The sequence below is a fragment of the Crocuta crocuta genome, unplaced genomic scaffold (assembly GCF_008692635.1).
Source record: "Crocuta crocuta isolate KB4526 unplaced genomic scaffold, BGI_CrCroc_1.0 scaffold112, whole genome shotgun sequence".
In the NCBI taxonomy this organism is placed as follows: domain Eukaryota; kingdom Metazoa; phylum Chordata; class Mammalia; order Carnivora; family Hyaenidae; genus Crocuta; species Crocuta crocuta.
In genome coordinates this window covers 1679954-1702310 of record NW_027528818.1, presented here as the reverse complement: position 1 = coordinate 1702310, position 22357 = coordinate 1679954, and the positions used below count along the sequence as shown (strand labels likewise).

At 36.8% G+C, this 22357-nt stretch overlaps 1 protein-coding gene across 1 annotated transcript in view; it reads right to left on the bottom strand.

Annotated features, from left to right (window-relative positions):
• LOC144224802 (uncharacterized) overlaps positions 1 to 22357 on the bottom strand; it is a 134593-nt gene extending 112236 nt beyond the window's left edge. The window contains exons 1-2 of the mRNA XM_077755888.1: positions 22251 to 22357; positions 1462 to 1506 (exon numbers count right to left, since the gene is read on the bottom strand). Of these exons, the coding sequence (XP_077612014.1) occupies positions 1462 to 1492 (31 nt within the window). The 5' untranslated portion in view covers positions 1493 to 1506; positions 22251 to 22357. The remainder of the gene's footprint in view (positions 1 to 1461; positions 1507 to 22250) is intronic.

Here is a 22357-nt window from a genome sequence, read left to right as displayed (position 1 = left end):
ACTGCTGCCTCTGAATCCAAATGCCAGACTTCTGTCATAGAGAAATGAATTAGTGTAGCTTGGGTTAGATATATTCCTCTTCCTTACCCTCTCCTCACCTGCCTCCTCCAATTAACTGTAGCCCAACCAAACTTGGCTGACTTGAAAGAGCACTGCAGGCCACTTCTGTGGGTGTAAGATCATGTTGAATTCTGAGGGAATAGGGTTATTGTAATCTGTGCAAGTATATGAAAGGTTTCACTTCTCCATCTTCACCCCACACCTGTGAAAGTCAGTGGTCCTTCGAACTCTTTCCCATGAACTCTCTGAGTAATTCACCATGGGGTGGAAGGATTACAGTTGTCAAGTCCTGAGTTAGGATTTCCACAGGTCCTTCTTCCAAATTGTTGGCTATAGTCTACCTGTATTATAGCAAGTTCTTAACCAAACCCTAAACCTCCTGCCTCAAGTTCAGGCATTGAAGGAGATACGCATTTTCTTCCCCTCTAGCTTGTTACAGGTAGTTTCAGGTGATAAGTGACAGGGACTCTACCAGCCATTGCTTATATAAGAAGAATAAAATATGACCACTCGCCTGCAGAGTGATAAAAGAGTGACAAAAAGAACAAAAAAGTGTAAAACACTGTAAGAAACACAATCATGTAGGAAAAGTGACAGCACAAAAGGAGAAAATCACCGGGGCGCCTGGGTGGCTCAGTATATTAAGCATCCTATTTCAGCTCAGGTCATGATCTCATGGTCGTGGGTTGGAGTCTCGCATCGGACTCTGTGCTGACAGCTCAGAGCGTGGAGCCTGTTTCAGATTCTGTGTCTCCCTCTCTCTCTGGCCCTCCCCTGCTCAGGCTATCTCTCTCTCTCTCTCTCTCTCTTTCAGAAATAAAAAAAAAGGAGAAAATCACCAACTCGCCTTAATATACTTATTTTAAAAAGCCATTATCCTTAGAAAGTAGCAAAGGGAAAGTAGCAGTTCTTGGTATTTTGTGGATCAATACTAAAAAGTTCGAGCAAGCAAAATTAAACATAATTAAATAAAATGCCTTCTCTAACATGTTACTTATGACTGCAAGACTGAATTTTCTCTTTGTATAATAAGGAACTCTACAGAAAAGAAAACAATTAAGACTTAGCCTTGGTAAAGCACATAATTGTTAGTATTCTCTCCAAGTTTAAATTGGTAGATAATTTTCACTACATTCAATTTAAAAATTTAATGATGCATCTTTTAAATGAGTTATGTGTAAGTTAACCAGAAATACTTGCACTTGGCAATAATTTTGTTCATAAAGTAATTTAGTTTTGTCAGGGTGTTGCTAATTTAAACAAGATGACCTACCCCAAACATGACATTTTTGCATTAGTAGGAGATTCTTGGCATATAGCATCATAATTTCCAAAGGATACTCCAGAAGACACACACATAGCAGTGACATTATCATAACAGGCTCCATAGCCATCACTCACCAAAACTATGCTGATACCTCCACCTTTTCATTCAGGAAACAGCTTCTGTAAGGAAAAAAAATATGATTTACATGGCTAAGAGAGTACGTGGATAAATTGCGAAAAACTGAACATCTACGTATCTCAGAATTACCACTTTTCCTTTGTAGTTTTAGCAGAAGTCTTAACTTATTATATTATCTTTGCTTTTATGTGTCTTGAGTGAAACGCATTTCCATCTCTCCCTTTGAGTCATGTCGAGTGGCTACTGACGGGAATGATGACAGCGCAGGATTGAGTCATACAGTTAAGGGAGAATGAAAAGCCACTGCAGCAGATTATCATTTCTCCAGATGCCCCAGCACAGTTCAAGTAGCAGTGGTTGTAAATTATAAATGCAGGTCCTTTCCTAACAGCAATGGCAAACTTGATCAGGGGAAAGCAATGGATGACGATGTGCCAAGTACTTATCGTGTATCACACAAAGTGCAAGGTTACAAAAACCTTTCCGTCCTCCAGAAATCAGTACACCTGTTCCAAAGACAAGCCATAGCCATAAAAATTTGCAAAACAAAACCTTGGTTAAGCCTACCAATGGTAGGAAGGAAAACATTTATTTACAGGATAATAGAGATACACATAAGCATAATACATCAGCATACAGAATTTTTTCTGGCATAGTCTCATTTACTCCTAACAATCAATCTGAGAAATTGGTGTTGTTATCTCTTTTACTGATGAGGATCCAATGGCTCAGCAAGTTCAAGTGTCACTTTCTCACAGTCCCAGTAATAAGACAGCTTTCCGGATATTTTTGTTCTTATAAGGTCATTGGGTTATTGTGCTGTTTAGATAGAGCTAAAATACTGAAGACCAGATAAGACCATGGGTTGTCATGATCTCCCTTGATGGGCATGGGCCTTGCCAGAGTCAAACAACTGGAAAAGAAACAGGTCCCCAAAGAAGAACCCAAAACTTTTGCTTTCAGCCTGCGGGAGAAGGAACTCTTATTCTTTGGGCTTCACTGTCTTGATCCTATCCTTCAAAGAGGACAGAGAGTCCTGATAATTGCTGTAGAGCATGCCCACCACAAAGTGGCTGGCCAGGAGCTCAGAAGGGATGGGTCAACCAGCCCCAGACGACAAAAAAAAACATTTTGTACTATTACCATCTCAATTCATGGTATTAACTGGGTTTGTTTGTTTTCCCTTTTGTCCTAACTCAACCCCAGCCTTCAACATTTCAGCTAAATATGTTTTTCTTTCTCAGTGCTGAGTTGCAAAGAGCAAAGAGGAATCGTATGTCCATCTCTGTATTCCTGATACATTTGTGGTGGTAAAGGTGATGGTCCCTTAGGTGAAAGTCAGTCTCAGTCGGGTCTACATACTATTATCAAAGTGAAAAGTTTTCTATTAATAACTGTGGAATGGTTGAGGTAATTTTATTAGTAGGGAAGGCAGTGGTTTCCTGATGTCTGACAGGCTAGCAAGTAAAGTGGTAGTTCTCATCTTCAGTCCTCTGTCTTTAATGTCACTGTTCTTCCTACTGCCATGCCCACCAAACACAGAAGAAAAACAACATGGCCCATGCTTTTCATGAGGTAAAGACATGATTAAGTAGTTAACACTCCTCCAGAAAACCAGTAAAGAATTCTTGATCCATGGAATAAAATCTATTAGTACATAATCAGAGAAAAAAGAAAAGAATTCAAATGTAATGACCCACAAAACATCCAAGAATGTTGACTTTCAGAATGGCAGTCATCAGAAGTTTGAAATTCTGAATTTAGTCATGGCTTCTTTTTTCAGAGTGCTCTTAAGTTTCTTTTGTATCTCCTAGCCCGATCTCCTCCATTAGAATGAAACTCTGGAGTTTAAAACTCCCCACCACCCAACCACCATATCCATTGGTCACTTGGTCATAGTGTGATTATAAATAGACACCTCCTACAATTCAACCATAACTTACAGCCACAGCTATACGCCATCATGGTCGTTAGCTGATACATGCTAATACAGTCTCTTGTGTCCTCGGTCTTTTCCAGAAGTCTTGTAACTTCTGTGTTTGAAGCACTAAGCTCTAAAGGAGTTTTTGTCTCTATCTGTGTATCACTGAAACCTAAATTTTAAACTTGTCAGTGTTGAAACTGCTGAACTGCTCTTCAGCAAATGTGATAGGAACAAATACATTGCACAGTTTGAAACCAATGACTAACATGAGATTCATACAAGATGTCACTTCGCATTAGCAGAAATATCTGAGGTTGAACCTACCTTCAATACACTTATAAAAACTATAATAATTTAATCAAAATCAATTGTTTCCCACAAATGATTTACAAGCAACTCTGCTTTGCTTTTCCAGATAAAGATGGCCTAAAAAATAAAACAGGCAAAAAATGAAAAAGAATGATTTTTAAGGAATCATTTAGCTTATAAAATTACAAGATGGTTTTATCTTATAGTTCATAAACTGGTTCTGAGAACAACTGCAAGAAAGTGATGTTACAATGCTGGGGCTAAAGAAACATCAATAGATATAAGTGTCTAGTTTTCCAAGGTGACAGTTTTCAAGGGTACCGTTCTATCTTCTCTTTATGCTGCTTTCTTATTTTGAGGCATCTATTGAAAAAAGTTGATTTTGCTATTTAATGGTTATATAGATACCTATCATTCAGGTAAAATATACTCACATTTTTTCAGCAATAATAGCTGCCAGTTTTATTAGCTTTAAAGACATACAATTTTTTAAAATACACCAAAAGGTGGGGCACCTGGGTGGCTCAGTCGGTTAAGCACCTGTCTTCAGCTCAGGTCATGATCTCGCGGTTTGTGGGTTCAAGACCCGCGTCAGGCTCTGTGCTGACAGCTAGCTCAGAGCCTGGAGCCTGTTTCAGATTCTGTGTCTCCCTCTCCCTCTGACCCTCCCCTGCTCACATTCTCTCTCTTTCTCATAAATAAATAACACATTATATATATATGCCAAAAGGTATCCATTTTTATCTCAGTCTAGGGGGCAGAGTAGGATTATTACGATTTTTGTTTCCTTTGTGGTTCTCTGTATTTTCCACATTTTCTACATTGAGAATGTATTTCTTTTACAATCAGAAAAAAATTAAGACTTATTTACAAAGTAAGCTTATTCACACTGTACTCAGGGAGTGGAGGATGTTATGCAGGACCATTATTCTTTCTGAGAAAAACCAAAATTTCCTTTTATAAGAAAAAAATAAAGTTTATATAAGAATTATATAACCAGACTCCAGTTGGCACCCTAGTGAAAGAAGTTTCTTTGAGGGGGTTTTATGATCCAAAATATTAATTCAGCACATTTCAACGTTCTCTGCTCTGGGTGGCACATTAATTTCCTCTCATTGACTTCCAAGGAGTTCTGTATGTGAACAAGCTATCTAAGGAATGGAACTGAAACCTGGCTCAGCAGGCACTCGGCATCTTCTGTCATGGTTCTCTTCATTGTTTGCATAGCACAGAATTCTTTCGGGCCAGGAAAGCATTTGTTTATTAAATTTTCCTTAAAATGCCAGTAGGTTTAAATTAAGGAAGACTTCGTTTAGAGAGAAAGCATGCGGGGGGTTTTCATAACACAAAGCATTTGAGAAAATAGAAAGGTTTTACCCATTCATTTGCTCTTCTCATTTAGAATAATGTTACTTGTCCAACTTGGACACGGGCAAGCCTCTCCTTTGTTTTTTGTTTTTTGGGGGTTTTTTGGTTTGGGGGGGTTTGGTAAGGTTCTTTTTAAATTAAAAATTATTTTACATGTTTGTAGTGTAATTAAAATCCCAACTTCTTACAGTACTAAGAATAGAATAAGAGGGCTTTCCTCTTTATTTCTATTGACATTGACTCTGCTGGTTCAAGTCACAATATAAGACCTGATTTAACGGTCATATATTGATGAAGGAAAGTTAACAGTTAGATTCTTTTGATTTCTATAGTTTTCTCTCAATTCCATAAGAAACTTTTATTTCTTATGAGCACTATTTCTTTAAGGATAGAATTTATGTTTTGCCCTCTGACATGTGTTGTTATTATCAGCATGTCACTAGACTAGATATGAAAATCCGATTTTGCTGGTGGATATTAATTCAGTCATGTATACTTTCCTATTTTGTTTTGGATTAAACAATAGCTGTTGAGCTTTACTTGACTGTATGCTTTAAGGCAACTCACATCAATTTCATTTTCTTTATGTACATGGACATCAACCTCCATTTTAACAGCAGGTATGAAATGACATCAGTTAAGAAAATATTAGCAGTCAGGGGTATCTTTTATTTGGCAAAAATTTCAAGCTTGTCTCACATCACTACATTCCTATTCACGGACATTGTTATCTAGAGGTAAATATCCATATGCAAAACATGAAGGTAAGGTAAAACAGAGTCACTGGGATACCATTTCCTTACAAAAGAGTTAATACAAGTTAAGAAGACAGAATTCAGGGACACCTGTGTGACTCAGTCTGTTAAGCATTTGATGACTCTTGATTTTGGCTCAGGCCATGATTTCACATTTTGTGAGTTCAAGCCCCTTATAGAGCTCTGTGCCAATGATGTGGAGCCTGATTAGGATTCCCCCTCTCCCTCTCTCTCTGCCCCTCCTCTGCTCATGTACACGCACATTCTCTCTCTCTCTCTCTCTCTCTCTCTGTCTTTCTCAAAATAAACAACAACAACAACAACAAATAAGACAGAATTCCTAGAAATCATTCCTTTGGTTTAGTTGGAGTGCTCAAGTTTCTGACGGGATTTTGTTCTTGTTATTAATTCATAGCATCACTGATTTTAGAGACAATTCCCTAGTCACCAAGAGAAAAAGGAGCCAAAAGACTTCCCTCGGCCATAGAAGCCTTGTGCTTCTCTGGGTGAGCTATATGCACACTGACAGCAAAACCTCCATGTGGTAGTCTATGAGAAGGCTCTTGCCTTGTCCTCCAGGCCCACACAGAGACATAGAAAATACTCCACTTGGTCCTGAAGAGGCTGTCCAGTTCTAATTAGTTCAGAACAAGCTATTTATAAAGGGATGATCAAAAAGCATGTTTACATTCTAAGTGTTTGTAACCTATCTCCCATACCCCAATCTACCTCTGCCTTACAGGAAGTCTCCCTGGAGTTACAGGGGACTTGTGCCAGGAGACTACATTACCCATAAGCACACTAGAGGTCATTTAACAGCTAGTTATTAGGGAATACAAAACTATTGCCATTTCACAACATATTAAAGACAATATTTTTATGTTCACTTTTCTCTGGATCTTTATCAGGGGATCCAAAATATGTCTTTCAGTTCCTATATTTTAAAAATAATTCCCCATTATTATGATAATGCTTTGTAGGTATTTAAAAAAAGAAGACATGTACATAGATTCGCAAATCTCTTCATTCCTCAAATAAAAGTACATTAAAAAATTTAATGTATATTAAAAAAATTTTATGTGTGGCTCAGTTGGTTAAGCAGTCAACTTCGGCTCAGTTGGTTAAGCAGCCAACTTCGGCTCAACCTGAGCCCCATATCACCTGAAGCCTGCTTCAGATTCTATGTTTCTGTCTCTCTCTGTCCCTCACCTGCTCACACTCTGTCTCTCTCTCTGTCAAAAATAAATGAAAAAACATTAAAATTTTTTAAAAAAATTTAATGTTTAATTTTTAAAGAGGAAGGGGGAGACAGAGTGTGAGCAGGGGTGGGTAGAGAGAGAGGGAGACACAGAATCCAAAGCAGGCTCTAGGCTCTGAACTGTCCACACAGTGCCTGATGCAGGGCTGGAACCCACAAACCATGAGATCATGACCCGAGCCAAAGTCAGATGCTTAACTGACTGAGCCACCCAAGTGCCCCTAAAAGTACACTTTTTTTAAAAAAGAAAGATAACTTCCAAAACCATTAAAATTTTTAATTCAAATTCTAGTGTAGTTAACATGTAGTGTTATATTACTTTCAGGTATACAATATAATGATTCAACAGTTCTGTATATTACTTGGTGTTCATCAAGATAAATGTATTCTTAATTCCCTTTGCCAGCCCCCTACCTACCTCCTCTCTGGTAACCATCAGTTTGTTCCCTATAGTTAAGAATCTGTTTTTTGGTATGTCTGTCTCTTTTCTCCTTTGTTCATTTGTTTTCTTTCTTAAATTCCACATATGAATGAAATCCTATGGTATTTGTCTTTCTCTGACTGGCTTATTTCACTTAGCATTCTACTTTTTAGATCCATCCATGTTGTTGCAAATGGCAAGATTTCATTCTTTCTTTATGGCTGAATAATATTCTATTGCATATATATGCCACATCTTCTTTATCCATTCATCTATCAATGGACACTTGGGCTGCTTTCATAATTTGGCTCTTATAAACAATGCTGCAGTAAACATAAACGTGCAAATATTCCTTTGAACTAGTGTGTTTGTAATTTTTGTGTAAATACCCAATAGCACAATTATTGGATGATAGGGTAGATTTTAATTTTTTGAAACTAAATTTATCCTGTCTTCCACAGTGGCTGCACCAGTTTGTATTTCCACCAACAACACACAGGGTTCCTTATTCTCCACACTGTCACCAACACTTGTTTCTTGAGTTTTTTATTTTAGTCATTCTAGCAGGTGTCAGGTGGTATCTCACTGTGGTTTTGATTTGCATTTTCCTGATGATGAGTGATGTTGAGCATCTTTTCTTGTGTCTCTGGAGACATATCTGTTCATGCCTTCTATCTATGTTTTAGTTGGATTATTTGTTTTGTTTATGTTGATTTGTGTAAATTCTTTATATATTTTGTATATTAACCCATCAGATATGCCATTTGCAAATATCTTTTACATTCAATAGGTTGCCTTTTTGTCTTGTTAATGGTTTCCTTTGCTATACAAAAGATTTTTATTTTGATGTAGTCTCAATAGTTGATTTTTGCTTTTGTTTCTCTTGCCTGAGGAGAAATACAGAAAAAAAAAAATGTTCCAAAGGCCAGTGTCCAAGAGATTATGCCCATGTCTTCTTTTAAGAGTGTTGTGGTTTCAAGTCTCACATTTAGGCCTTTAATGTATGTTGAGTATATATTTGAGTATGATGTAAGAAAGTGGTTCAGTTTTATTCTTTTCTATGTAGCTGTCCAGTTTTCCCAATGCCATTTGTTAAAGAAACTGTCTTTGCCCCTTTGTATATTCTTGCCTCCTCTGTCATAGATTAATTGGCCATATAAGCATGGGTTTATTTCTGGGCTCTCTATCCTATTTCATTAATCTATGTGTCTATATTTTGTGCCAGTAGCATTTTGTTTTTTGATTACTATAGGTTTCTAATATAATGTGAAGTCTATAAATCCTCCAGTTTAGTTTTTCCTTCTTCAAGATTGCTTTGGCTATTTGAGGTCTTTTGTGGTTCCATACAAATTTTAGGATTATTTGTTCTAGTTCTGTGAAAATTGCTGTTGGTATTTTGAAAGGAAGTACATTAAATCTGTAGATTGCTTTGGGTAGTGTAGACATTTTAACTATATTTGTTCTTCTAATCCATGAGCATGGAATGTCTTTCCATTTCTTTGTGTCATCCTCAATTTCTTTCATCAATGTTTTGTAGTTTTTGGAATGTAAGTTTTCACCTCTTTGGTTAAGTTTATTCCCAGGTATTTTATTATCTTTGGTGCAATTGTAAATGAGATTATTTTCTTAATCTCCCTTTCTGCTGCTTCATTATTAGTGTATAGATATGCAATGGACTTCTGTACACAGATTTTGTATCCTGTGATTTTATGGAATTCATTTATCATTTCTAGTAGTTTTTTTGTGGAATCTTTAGGGTTTTCTATCCATGGTATAATGTCATCTTCAAAGAGTAAAAGCCTTACTTCTTCCTCACCAGTCTGGATGCCTTTTATTTCTTTCTGTTGTCTGCTTTAGTTAAGACTTCCAGGTACTATGTTGAATAAAAATGGTAAGAGTGGATTTCCTTATCTTGTTCCTGACCTTGGGGGAAAAGCTCTCAATTTTTCCCCATTGAGTGTAATGTTTGCTGTGGGTTTTCTATATAAGGCTTTTATTATGTACGTTCCTTCTTAACCTACTTCATTGAATATTTTATCATGAATGAATATTGTACTTTTTCAAATGCTTTTCTGCATCTAATGATATTATCATGTGGTTTTTATCCTTTCTTTTATTGATGTGACATATCATGTTGATTTATTTGTGAATATTGAACCACACTTGCATCTCAGGAACAAATCCCATTTGATCGTGGTGAAAGACTTCATTTATGTTTTCTTGGATTCAGTTTGCTAATGTTTTGTTGAAGATCTTTGCATCTATATTTATCAGAGATATTGGCCTATAGTTCTCTTCTTTGTGATGTCTTCATCTGGTTTTGGTATTACAGTAATGCTGACCTCATAGAATGGATTTGGAAGTTTTCCTTCCTCTTTTATTTTTCGAATAGTTTGAGATGAATAGGTATTAACTAACTGTTCTTTAAATGTTTGATAAAATTCTCCTGTGAAGCCATCTGGTCTACACAATGTTAAAAATTTGCTTTTAATTTCTATGGATAAAAAGATCTATTTCATTATGAAATTACTTCCAAAAGATGTGGGGACTGAATTTATACAGACTTACTTTGCAGTTTAGAGGTGATCTCTACTTCATACATTTTATGAAAATTGTTTGAAATGTTTTGTTTTGTTCTGTATGCCAAACATGTGGTCAAAGCTATTCTATTATGTCCCACCAAGTCACATATACAAGAATTGCTTTTAATTACAGCTAATTACAATGGTGTACCAGCTCTTTGCAATAACTTCTTCCTTGCTGTTAGCCAAATTGTTATTTTTAATTCAAGTTTTATGTTATTTTCAGTTCATCTAAATCTCAGAAAATTAAGGTGGACAATAAAATTATAAAAGCAACCAGCTTTCCTTTCTCCCAAACCCATCTGTAATTGTTTAGGCTCTGGCCAGAATTATTCTAAAACCAATATCCATCAATTGCCTACAACATGCCAAACACTATCTTCTGTACCAAGCAAATATTGGTATGACTAAGAATAATATTATCTCTTGCTCACTTACAATATTAGACGAATGACTGCTACTCAACCAATAATAATCAAAAATAACAGGTTCAAAGAAGAAATGCCTGATACTATTAAATTGCATAAGGGAAAACTCACATTGACTGGGGTTTTAGAAAAGCTTTTCTGGAAGAAATTACATTTAAGCTGAGACCTAATGGTAGTTGTCTTCCAATATTTGTTTTCTCTTTATTCCACTGTTATAGGTTACCTGGATACACAGAGATTCAGAATAAAGACTCCTTACTTTCTATGCAGCCAAATGAAGGCAAATTACTAATTTCTGGCAAAGGACATATGAGTAGAAACAATATATGGAACTTCTGTGTTGTACCCTTAGAGGGAAAGTATATGATCTTACTTTTATTTTCCTTATGTTATGTTGTCTGGGATATGAAAATGGGGATGAGACATCCTGGAGAATATGAGTAAAGAAAATTCCATGGGGATAGTAAAATAACAAGAAAAGAGGAAATACGAGTAGGGCCGCAGATGATATTCAGAGTGTAGCAGACATGTATCAGTCTTATTTAAACCACTGTCATTTTTGTTCTCTGTTACACACAGTTGGACATATATGTTAATACTATCTTGAAGAAACAGGCAAAGTAAACCAGAAGAGGATAGCATTCTAGACAAATGAAAAATAATGCAGAATCCATTCAAGAAACTAAAATTGTTCAATATGATTGCTATAGAAGACATAGAAAAGGGTAGATTTGTCAAGATGAGACTACAAAAGTACCACAGCAGATTGTTATAGAAATGACCACCAATTTGTTCTATGGGTATTCATCTAAGCCTAATTTTGTGATTTGCCTTGGCTCACTGGACAGCCCCGAAGAGTGTTAGCAAAGCCTTAAAAAGTACTGATGCACTAAAATCTATCTCTCACGCTGTTCTTTTGAACCCTGAGACACTAGCTGTGAACAAGTGTGGGGTAGTGTGCTGGAGAATGAGACCATATGGAGTAGAAATGTATGGTCCCAGCTGAGCCCCCTTAGTTAGACCAACCAGCCAGTAATGGCCAGACACATGTGTAAGGCTATATCTAACCCCTAGTGAAGCTGCAAGATGACCTCAGAGAGCTGTCAAAATAGCCCAGAATAGAAATACCTAACTGACCTACAGAATTATGAGCAAATAAAATGCCGTAAGCTTCTATGTTTTGGGATGGTTTGTTACACAGCAAAAGCTAACTGATACAAGTAGACAGAGCACAGAATATGTGGGCTCTTTTGGTTATTATTCCTTCATCCAAAATTTGTTAAGCACTATCTGTGCATCAGGTAGTAGGCTAACTAGGCACTGGAAATGCACCAGCGTCCAAGACACAAGGTCTCTGCCCTCATGGAGCTTATTGACCATATTACAAAGTTTGTTTTATCATAAAGGCAATAAAAAAAAACTAATAAAAGTCTTTAAAGCAAGGGCTAACTGATTCAATTTGCATTTTTAAAAGATTCTCCAGGGCCTGTGGGTGCCTCAGCCAGTTAAGCATCTGACTTCAGCTAGGTCATGATCTTGTGGTTGGTGAGTTTGAGCCCCACATAGGGCTCACTGCCATCAATGTAGAACCCACTTCATATCCTTTGTCTCCTCTCTCTGCCCCTTCCCCACCTGCATGCACACTCTCTCTACCTCTCTCTCTCAAAAATAAATAAGCATTAAAAAATACACACACAAAAAGATTGCTCTAGTTACAATGTGGAGAATGGATTAGAAAGAGTAACTATATACACTGAAAGATGAACTAAGAGGTCAATGTAATAGTCCAGATGAGGGATAATTGTGACTTTGACTAAGATAACACCAGTAGACATAGAGAAGAGAGATTAGTTAGTTAAGACCTAGGAAGGACAGGAGTTAGTAACTGATTAAAAACATGGAGTGAGGAAAAACGATAGGATAGCTGGGATAACACATGTTTCTAGCTTGAGCAAGTCCTCAGGAAATAATAGTGCCATTTACTGGGGTACAGAACATGATAAGTAGGGAAGGTCTATGAAATAAAGATTGTGAATTTAAATTTGAAATGCTCATGAAATATTGAAGTAAAAATGTAAAAAACGGAGAGGGGGCAAGATGGTGGAGAAGTAAGGAGCTCTGTACTTGCACTGGCGCCCATACATCACACAGAAAAGATCTGAAGCCATTGGAAACCTTACAAAACCTGAGAGATTGGGAGACAAAGGACGCAGAATCCACTGAGAGAGCCTTCTAACGTGAGTGCGAACCNAAAGGGAGAGAGACAAACCATGAGAGACTCTTGAATGCTGACAAAAACTGAGGACTGATGGATGTGGGGGAGGGGGGAGGGGCATGGAGGAGGACACTTGTGGGGATGAGCACTGAGCGTTATGTGGAAACTAATTTGACAATAAACTATTTGTAAAAAAAAAAAAATTAAAAAAAATAAAAAAAATTACTTAAATACATTGTTTCTTAGGTCACCCTTAGTATGTGATAATAAAATCATAAAATTAGTCTAAAAAAAAGAAATGTAAAAAACAATTCTGGAGTGACATGAGACACCTAATCTACATATATAAATTTGGAATTATTTGGCATAGTAATGGAAATTAACCCACAGGAGTAGATGAGATTGCCTAGAGAGTGGAAAGTGAAAATGAGAAGACCAGAGGACTTTGGACAGAATTTGGAGGAATGACAACACTTTATGGTTTTATAGAGAAAGAGAATCTAGCTAAAAAAGAGTGTGAAGGAATAGCCAGGATGGGAAGACAGCATGTGTCCTCATGTGACAAAAAAAAAAAAGATTTTGTCTTTTAAGAAAAGAATGGTCAACTCTATTGAACGTTGCTGAGTGCCTAAATTAATGGAGGACTGAAACATTATTTGGATTTAGTAACTGGGAGGCCATGGATAAGACTGGCAGAAACCACTTCAGAGACAGACTGGAATTGGAAACAAGAATGGAATGGAGGGGAAAGCCAGGGGAAAATAAGGTAAAGATGAGTGTAGACAATTCAGTCAAGAAGTCAGGCTGTTAAGAGGAAAAGAAAGATAAGAATGTGGCTGCAAGGGGAAACATGGGGTCAAGGAATGGCTTAAATATTTACATATTTAAGTATCAATGAGAAGAAGCCAGTAAAGATGAAGAGGTTGAAGCTATATGTTAAAGTAGGAATGAGATGCAGGTGGAGGATGATATTTTATAGGAAACAAAACACTTTGTCCAGTGAGAGTGGAACAAAAGGCAGATGCAGGAAGATTTGTAAATTTGGTGGCAAGAAGTCAAGAAAAATCCCATATGATGGTTTCTTGTTTTAAGGGGCAAAGTATAAGAGGTAAATTCTTATGCTGATAGTAAAGAGGCTGGGGAGGTGGGGCTTGGAGATTTGAGAAGAGTGAGGAAAGTTTGAAATAGTTATTGTGGAAAGTGAGAAAGCAAACTGAGCTGGAAAACCTGATAAAATCACTGAGTGTTGTTGAGAGCCAAGTTGAATTTGTGAGCATGGATTTATAGTAGTGCCATTTGAGTTTAGACTCAGGGGAGAAGGATTATTGGGATTACCTAGGGTTCAAGTCTTTTCTGGTAATTGCAGCCAATAGGCAAAGGGTCAGGGGAATCGTTAGCAAGACAGGAGTTGAGCTATGGGAGCAAGGAATCTAATCTAAGGAGGACAATGAGAGAGGTGAAAATAGGAGGAAACTGATACATCCAGAGAAAGAAGAAAGATCAATGGCTTAGAAAGCCAAATGAGGTAAAACAGACAGTGCAGAAATAGTTAAGCAGAAAGCCTTGAGGATAGAAGGGCAGGCAGACATTAGGGTGACCCCCCATGATGCCCACCTTCTAGTGCTCACGCTTTTGTGTGTGTTTCTCTTCCCTTGAGAGTGAGCAAGACTATATCTTGCTTCTAACGAATAGAATACAGCAAAGGTGACAAGATGTACATGATAAGATGTACATGATTACATTACACAAAATTGTAATGGCCATCTTAAGGGGACACTCTCTCTCCCTTGCTGGCTTTGAAAAAGCAAGCTGCCATGTTGTGAGCTGAAACATGTACCCACATCATGGGTCATGTGGTAAGTAACTGGAAGCATCCTCTGGTCAGCAGTTAACAAGAAACTGAGGCTTTCAGTACAACAGCCTATAAGAAACAGAAATCTGCCAACAAGCACATGAGCTTGAAAACAGATCCTTCCCCAGTCTTACCTTAGTTGAGACAGGAGCCCCAGTCCACACCCTTAGAGCAGCACTGAGAGACCCGAAAGCCAAGCGTGTACTCCTAACTGATAGAAACTGAGAGATAATAAATGTGTTTTGTTTTAAGCTGCCAAGTTTGTAATGATATTGTTATAGAGCATATATAATTAATTCAGAGGATGTAGTCAAATAGAGAAATATCAAACCAGAGGTGGTGACAAAGCACAAGGTGTTATCTCAGGAGGAGATAGAGAAGGTGAAGTGAAGGAAGGGGTCAGTGGAAATACGGAGAATTAGAGAAACAGGTTGTGCTATCTGTTCCACAATGACTAAGAACATATATGCAATGAGCTTCAGACTTTAAAGACACATGATAAAAGCAAGGACCAAGAACTCTTAGCAGTGCATATACAGAGAGATGTGGTCTCAGATTAATAATGAGAAGATAAGCACCACACTGGGACATCTGTGTTTAGAATAAAATGATCATCACAGGCCAGCTCTTTTGGAAGCACCACGTGAACTGACTGAAGACGGTTTTCGGACGCTTGTGTTTGTACCATAGCTCTGTGATTTATTAGCTATGCAGCCGTGGGAAATTTTTTCCCAGTTGAGTTTTTGTTTCTTTTATGTAAAATGTATTTATTTCAGTGCAGGGTCACTACAATGATTAAATTTCTAGATAATGCAAAAACAACAACAACAACAACAACAACAAAAACCCCACCACTTATTGCTGCATCTGGTATAAAGTAAGGGCTCAAATACAGCTCTTCCATTCAAGAAACTTTCATTTCACAAAAGTAATTAATCAAATGGATTCAAAGACTAGAGAGCAATGTCATATAGGTGACTGAAGAGAGAAAGCTCTTAGAAAAACCAATATGAAAAAAATAGCCACTCATCTGTATAAGTAAAATAGCACAAAAAGAATTGAGAAAATCATTACGTCCCAGCAGAGATGAAGAGGAAAATCCTACTTTTCAAAGAAATGAGATAAGGCTGGATTAAAAGTTTACAAAATGTAGGGTGACTGGGTGGCTCAGTCAGTTGAGTGTCCAGCTTTGGCTCAGGTCATGATCCCATGGTCCATGAGCTCAGTCCTGCGTCGGGCTCTGGATTGCCAGCTGAGAGCCTGGAGCCTGCTTCTGATTCTATGTCTCCCTGTCTCTCTCTGCCCCCTCCCCCACTCGTGCTGTCTCTCTTTCTCTCAAAAACTAAATAAACATTAAAAATTTTCTTTTAAATTTACAGAATGCAACATTGAACAGAAACATGATCTAAATTTTTCCTGAAGAGACACTAAATCAATATCCATACTTCACAAGATCAACACATTTTTAAGTTTTCTTTTCGTAATGTGAGTGATGACATTTGAGGACTACCTCCATCGGTAGTGCTGGCCTTTGGGTTGATTGCACCTGCAGAGACTCTCATTTTGTGAGGATGAAAATAAAATTATTCTTCCTGAGGTATATATCAGTCATGTTAAGCTATTATTTAAAAAACATAAACAATGTGGGGCACCTGGGTAGCTCAGTCGGTTGGGCATCCGACTTCAGCTCAGGTCATGATCTCCCACGTCGGGCTCTGTGTTGACAGCTAGCTCAGATCCTGGAGACTGTTTCAGGTTCTGTGTCTCCCTCTCTCTCTGCCCCTCCCCTGTTCATGCTCTCTCTCTCTCTCTCTCTCAGATATAAATAAAAACATTAAGAAAAATAAACAATGTACATTTGGTGATTAAAATAGAATTATTTTTCATAGGAAAATAAGGTCTAGCTCAGTATGTTTCGAATTCATGTTCCCAAGAATAAACCCACAACTCTCCATTCCTTTACCAAAAAAGAAAAAAATAAAGTCATCTGTTTTAAAGGATATGATATCCTGACATTTGGGTTAATTTACACTTAAACTATCCAAACATATTTCAAAAACTAGTTGATATTTGAGCATATATATATTTCAGATATTTTAAATAGAAAAATCACATTTTATGTAAGGTAAACAAACCAAAACACCAAAAGACTGAATCTTGTGGAACCTATGGTCTTATGAAATACAAATAGAATTTAAAGTTGAAAAGCTTTCTTTTTTATCCAACATTTATCCTAAATTTGTGCATGTAAAAATATCTGTAATGTCTACAAAATGCCCAGGTGTTTATAATTATTAATAAATGAAAATGTCTGCAGAACTTCATGCCCTTGGCCAGGACATAAAATTTGGACGTATTTCCAACAAAGAACAGTAGAATTTCTTTGATGAGTAAACCACTCATTCTGAAAATAAAAGAATACGTGCAATTCATGACTTTTAGAATAAGGCCAAATTTGTGGTCTCAAACCACCCCACACAAATAATTTTTTAACTGTATCACATTCTATCACATTTTGATATATTGTTGCCTTAGATGTAATGATTTCTTTGGCCCTAAAATTTAAATGCTAAGTTTTTGGTTTAGTCAGAACATTCTTTTACAGATATATTTGACCCTGACCAGACCAATAACCACAAGGCTTCTGCAAATCCACACTTTAAACTACACGATAAAGGTTTCTATAACATAAATTTTCTCCAGGAAAATTATTTATAAGATAAATAATGTTTTAAATGTTTGTTTGAAAATGTTTAAATGATCATATATTTAAGTTTGATTTAATTAGATTCATATTGTACCTATCTTTCATATTTTCAAAGAAATGTTTTGCCAGATTGTCAAATTGTCAAAATTGTACATAGCCTAGTATCTTTGAGGATTAGTTCTTCATCTTGATTAAAGTAGCCTGTTTTTGAATAAATAAATCTTAGTATTTTTACATTACTCTTGAATTAAACACATCTAGAAACAGAGCATGTTTTCATTCAATCACGAGTACACGTTGATTTGCATATGTTGTTTTGGTGGCTTAGTTGCCAAACATTTAGCTAAATGATAAATAGATACTCATTGAGGAATTAAACTTTCCTACAGGGTGGTCTTAACATGAGTCAAAGCCAGAAAATTAATGCTCAGTTTCCAAAACACCTAATGCACACTAAAATAATTAATTCTATAGCTGTGTGGGCTTTCAATTCTGTGAATTTATAATGTCTTCCATATTTTATTAATTGTTTAGATAGTTAAGGTATTATACTTTCTCACATCATTTATGTAGGGCCGAGATACAAATGAGTTAATTTACTTGATGTAATCATTAATTACTGAATCATCTCAGTTGCAATCATTCTGTTTATGAGGTAATTTCATGATGTAGACTGTTTTCCATTATTTTATAATTAAGCACCATTTCTGAACACCCTCTGGTCCCATTAGCTCACCCTTCCAATTCCATCGAAGGGAAATGTATTAGCAAATTATACCACTGCAGCTGATTCAGGTATTATAAGAAACTGACATTTACTAAGGAAAAACTCTAGCATATACTATAAAAATAACAGATTAACTCACTACCATTAAATAAAACTTTATAAAAAAATAAGTTTGAATTGACAACATTCAATGCCAAGAGGCACAACTTCTAGGCATCACGAGACATCTACAAAAAGACTCCTGTTGCAGGCACCCAGGGATCTCCATTCTCATTTTGTCCCTCCCCCTGAGACAGCAATCAATGAGCAGAGAACAAATCATTGACTTGAGAATTTTCAATGGCACATCAGCAAAGTCTTGGAGACTCCAAGACACATTCGATGTGGAGCTAGCTACACAAAAGAGGCTAGACGACAATGGCAGGCCACCATTCTTGCAGCTGTGGCCAAGTGCAGTGAGTGTTGCAGATGGACTCCATCTGATTCAGACATGATTCCATCCCCACTCCATCAATGATTCAGGCATGATTAAAGACCAATCGGACATATTTAGAGAAGGCCGACTATCTACAAAGAAATTCATGTAAATGTCATCTGCTAATTGGTGTTTCTGCCCTTAAGGAATTTATATATAGCAATACAATTTTATTCAGTTGAGGACCCACAACTATATGGTCAACTCAGCTTCAACAAAGGAGAAAAGAATATCCAATGAAAAAATGACAGTCTTTTCAACAAATGGTGTTGGGAAAACTGGACGGCAACATGCAGAAGAATGAAACTGGACCACTTTCTTATGTCATACAGAAAAATAAATTCAAAATGGATGAAAGTCCTAAATGTGAGGCAGAAAACCATCAAAATCATAGAAGACAACTCAGGCAGCAGCCTCCTCGACCTCAGCTGCAGCAACTTCTGACTAGACACATTACCAAAGGCAAGGGAAACAAAAGCAAATATGAACTATTGGGACTTCACCAAGATAAGAAGCTTCTGCACAGCGAAGGAAACAATCAACAAAAAAAAGCAGCCTACATAATGGGAGCACGTATTTATCATACCTGATAAAGGGTTAGTATCCAAAATCTATAAAGATCTTATCAAACTCAACACCTAAGAAATAAATAACCCAGTTAAGAAATGGGCAGAAGACATAATTAGATATTTTTCCAAAGAAGAGATACAGATGGCTAACTGATACATGAAAAGATGCTCAACATTGCTCATCATCAGGGAAATACAAATAAACCATGACGAGATATCACCTCACACCTATCAGAATGGTTAAAATGAACAACACAAGAATTAACAGTTGTTGGTGAGGATGTGAAGAAAGGGAAACCTCCCTGTACTGTTGGTGGGGATGCAAACTCATGCAGCCTTCTGAAAAAAGTATGGAAATTCCTCAAAAACCTAAAAATAGAACTACCTTACAATCCAGCAATTACAATATTAGGTATTTACCCAAAGGATACAAAAATGCAGGTTCAAGGGGATATATGCACTCCAAGGTTCATAGCAGCATTATCAAGAATAGCCAAACTATGAAGAGAGTACAAATGTCCATCAATTGATGAATAGCTAAAGAAGATGTGGTATACACACACACAAACATGGGAATATTACTCAGTGATCAAAAAGAATGAGATCTTGTCATTTGCAACAACATGGATGGAACTAGAGTGTATTATGCTAAGCAAAATAAGTCAGTCAGAGAAAGAAAAGTACCATGTGATTTCACTCATATGTGGAATTTAAGAAACAAAACATATGAACACATGAAAAGATGGGGGAGAAAAGAGAGGGAAACAAACCACAAGAGACTCTTAATAATAGAGAACAAACTGAGGGTTGATAGAGGGAAGTGGGTGGGGGATGGGCTAGATGGGTGATGGGCATTAAGGATGGTACTTATTGGCATGAGCACTGGGTATTATATGTAAGTGATGAATCACTGAATTCCACTCCTGAAACCAATATTGCACTGTATGTTAATTAACTAAAATTTAAATTAAAAAATTAAAATTTTATTTGGTTGAATTGAATAAATAAATATAATATGTAATGTATAAAGAATAAGCCCCAATTTTTTTACACGTGTTTATTTTTGAGAGACAGAGTGAGACAGCGTGTGAGCAGGGGAGAGGCAGAGAGAGGAGACAGAGAATCCGAAGCAGGCTCCAGGCTCTGAGCAAGTGTTTGGCACATAGCCTGACGCAGGGCTTGAACTCACAAACGGTGAGATCATGACCTGAGCTGAAGTCAGACACTTAGCCAACTGAGCCACCCATGTGCCCTGGAATAAGCCCTAATTAATAGGTGGTCTTTAAAAGCTGTTTTATGATAAATTATATACAGCAAAATAATTACAATGAATTATGAATAAATTAAATAGAAATGGAATATAAATGAAAGAGGAACATGAGTTAAAGGCTTTTGTATATCTTTACTACAGATTTTATATTTTATTATGAATTCACTAAAAATTCACTGAAGAACTTTATCCAGGGAGTCGAGTGAAATGATATGTAGTGTACAAAAATCCATTTAGTGGCAATAAGTATAATGGTATCAAGCTGGGGAAAAGAAATTATAGATGTGGAAACCCTAAGAAATTGTTGCTGTAAATCTGGTAAGAAATGATAGGTTCCTAATAAATAATAGACCTAGGCAATGCTCATCAATAGCTGTTAAAACCATTAGATGAAAGGTTATTGGGATTGTTTTAATGGATGGATTAGTATGATAACACACTAACCTACCGAAAACTGGTATATTATATGTCCCCTGAAATGATGAAATAGGAGTCATCTACAGAGCATTCTTACAAAAATTCTGTTCAAGCTTCTAGATCTAAATATGAGTTTATAGAACAAACAGAGATAGAGAAACACCTTAAAGATACCATGAGGATATTATCAGAAAAATCCACAGTGTGGGAAATTTTATAGGATAAATGACCTGATTCATTCAGCAGATACATGGAAAGGAAAAACAGACGGAAGGGGGAATCTCTAGACTAAATGAGACTCAGTAAAGTAATATCAACCAAATGTAATGTGTGGTTCTTCCTTTAGTTCCAGATTTGAACCAATCTACTATAAAAACAAGAAATTATGACACAACTAAGGAAATATAAACATTTACTGGATATATAAACACGTTATTAAGGAAATGTCATGATTTTGTGGTGATAAAGGTGCTGTGCCTATGTTTAAAAAATTCTCTTCCTTTTAGAAATGAATGCTGATGTTTTTACTGATGAAAGGTAGGACACCTGGAACTTTGTTTGTTTGTTTGTTTGTTTGTTTGTTTAGAGAGAGAGAGAGAGTGTGTGTGTGTGTGTGTGAGCGGGGAAAAGAGGCAGGAAAGAGAGAGAGAGAGGGAGGAAGGAAGGAAGGAAGGAAGGAAGGAAGGACGGAAGAGAGAGAGAGAAAGAGAGAGAGGGAATCTTAAGCAGGCTCCACAAAAAGTGCAGAGCTGGAGACAGGGCTTGATCACACAATCCTGGGATCGGACCTGAGCCAAAATCAAGAGTCAAGCCCTCAACTGACTGCCTACCCAGACACCCCACCTAGAACTTGTTTTAAAATAATCCAGTGAAAGGATAAAGTAAGAAGAAACTAGAGATGAAACAAGATTAGCCAAATGTTGATAATTGTTGAAACTGAGTGACAGGTAGTAAACATTTTACTTTTAAGTTTTCCTGTTATAAAAAATTAATAATAATAGAAATAAATGAGGCAGAAGCTGAGAGGATAGAAAGAAGTGAGTAAGTTTGAACAATACTTAGGACATGTTACAGGCAGGACACGACAGCCGATTGTATCTGAAAGGGGGAAAACAGATGGCTTTTAACTGTCTGGCTTGGTGATTAGAGGCATGGAAGTATTGTTCATCAGGGCAGGAGGTAGAGGTGAGAAGCAGATTTAGAAGTAAAATGGACAAGTCTGGTTTGGGGTGTGCTGAGTTTGAAATACCGGGTCAATATCAAAGTACAAGTATTCAATATGCACATTAAGCAGAGAAGGTCTAGAACAGAAGTCTGGGGTATAAAAACATGCAAAGGGATGTAGAAAGGAAGTGAAGACTGAGGAGTAGTATCCAGATAAATAAGAGGAAAATCAGCTGAGATTGGATTTGCGGAAATAAAGAAAGATATAGCTGTAAGGAAAGGAACTGGTCAGTAGGGTGAATTAAAGAATTAATTGTAAGTTACAGAAACAAAATGGTCCTTACCTTTAGTAACTAAAGCAGTCAGTGCCAGTGCAAGATTACAAACTGAGCATATGGATTAATTTCCCCTCATTCCTCAGCTCCCATTAAAATAAGAATATACCACTTTA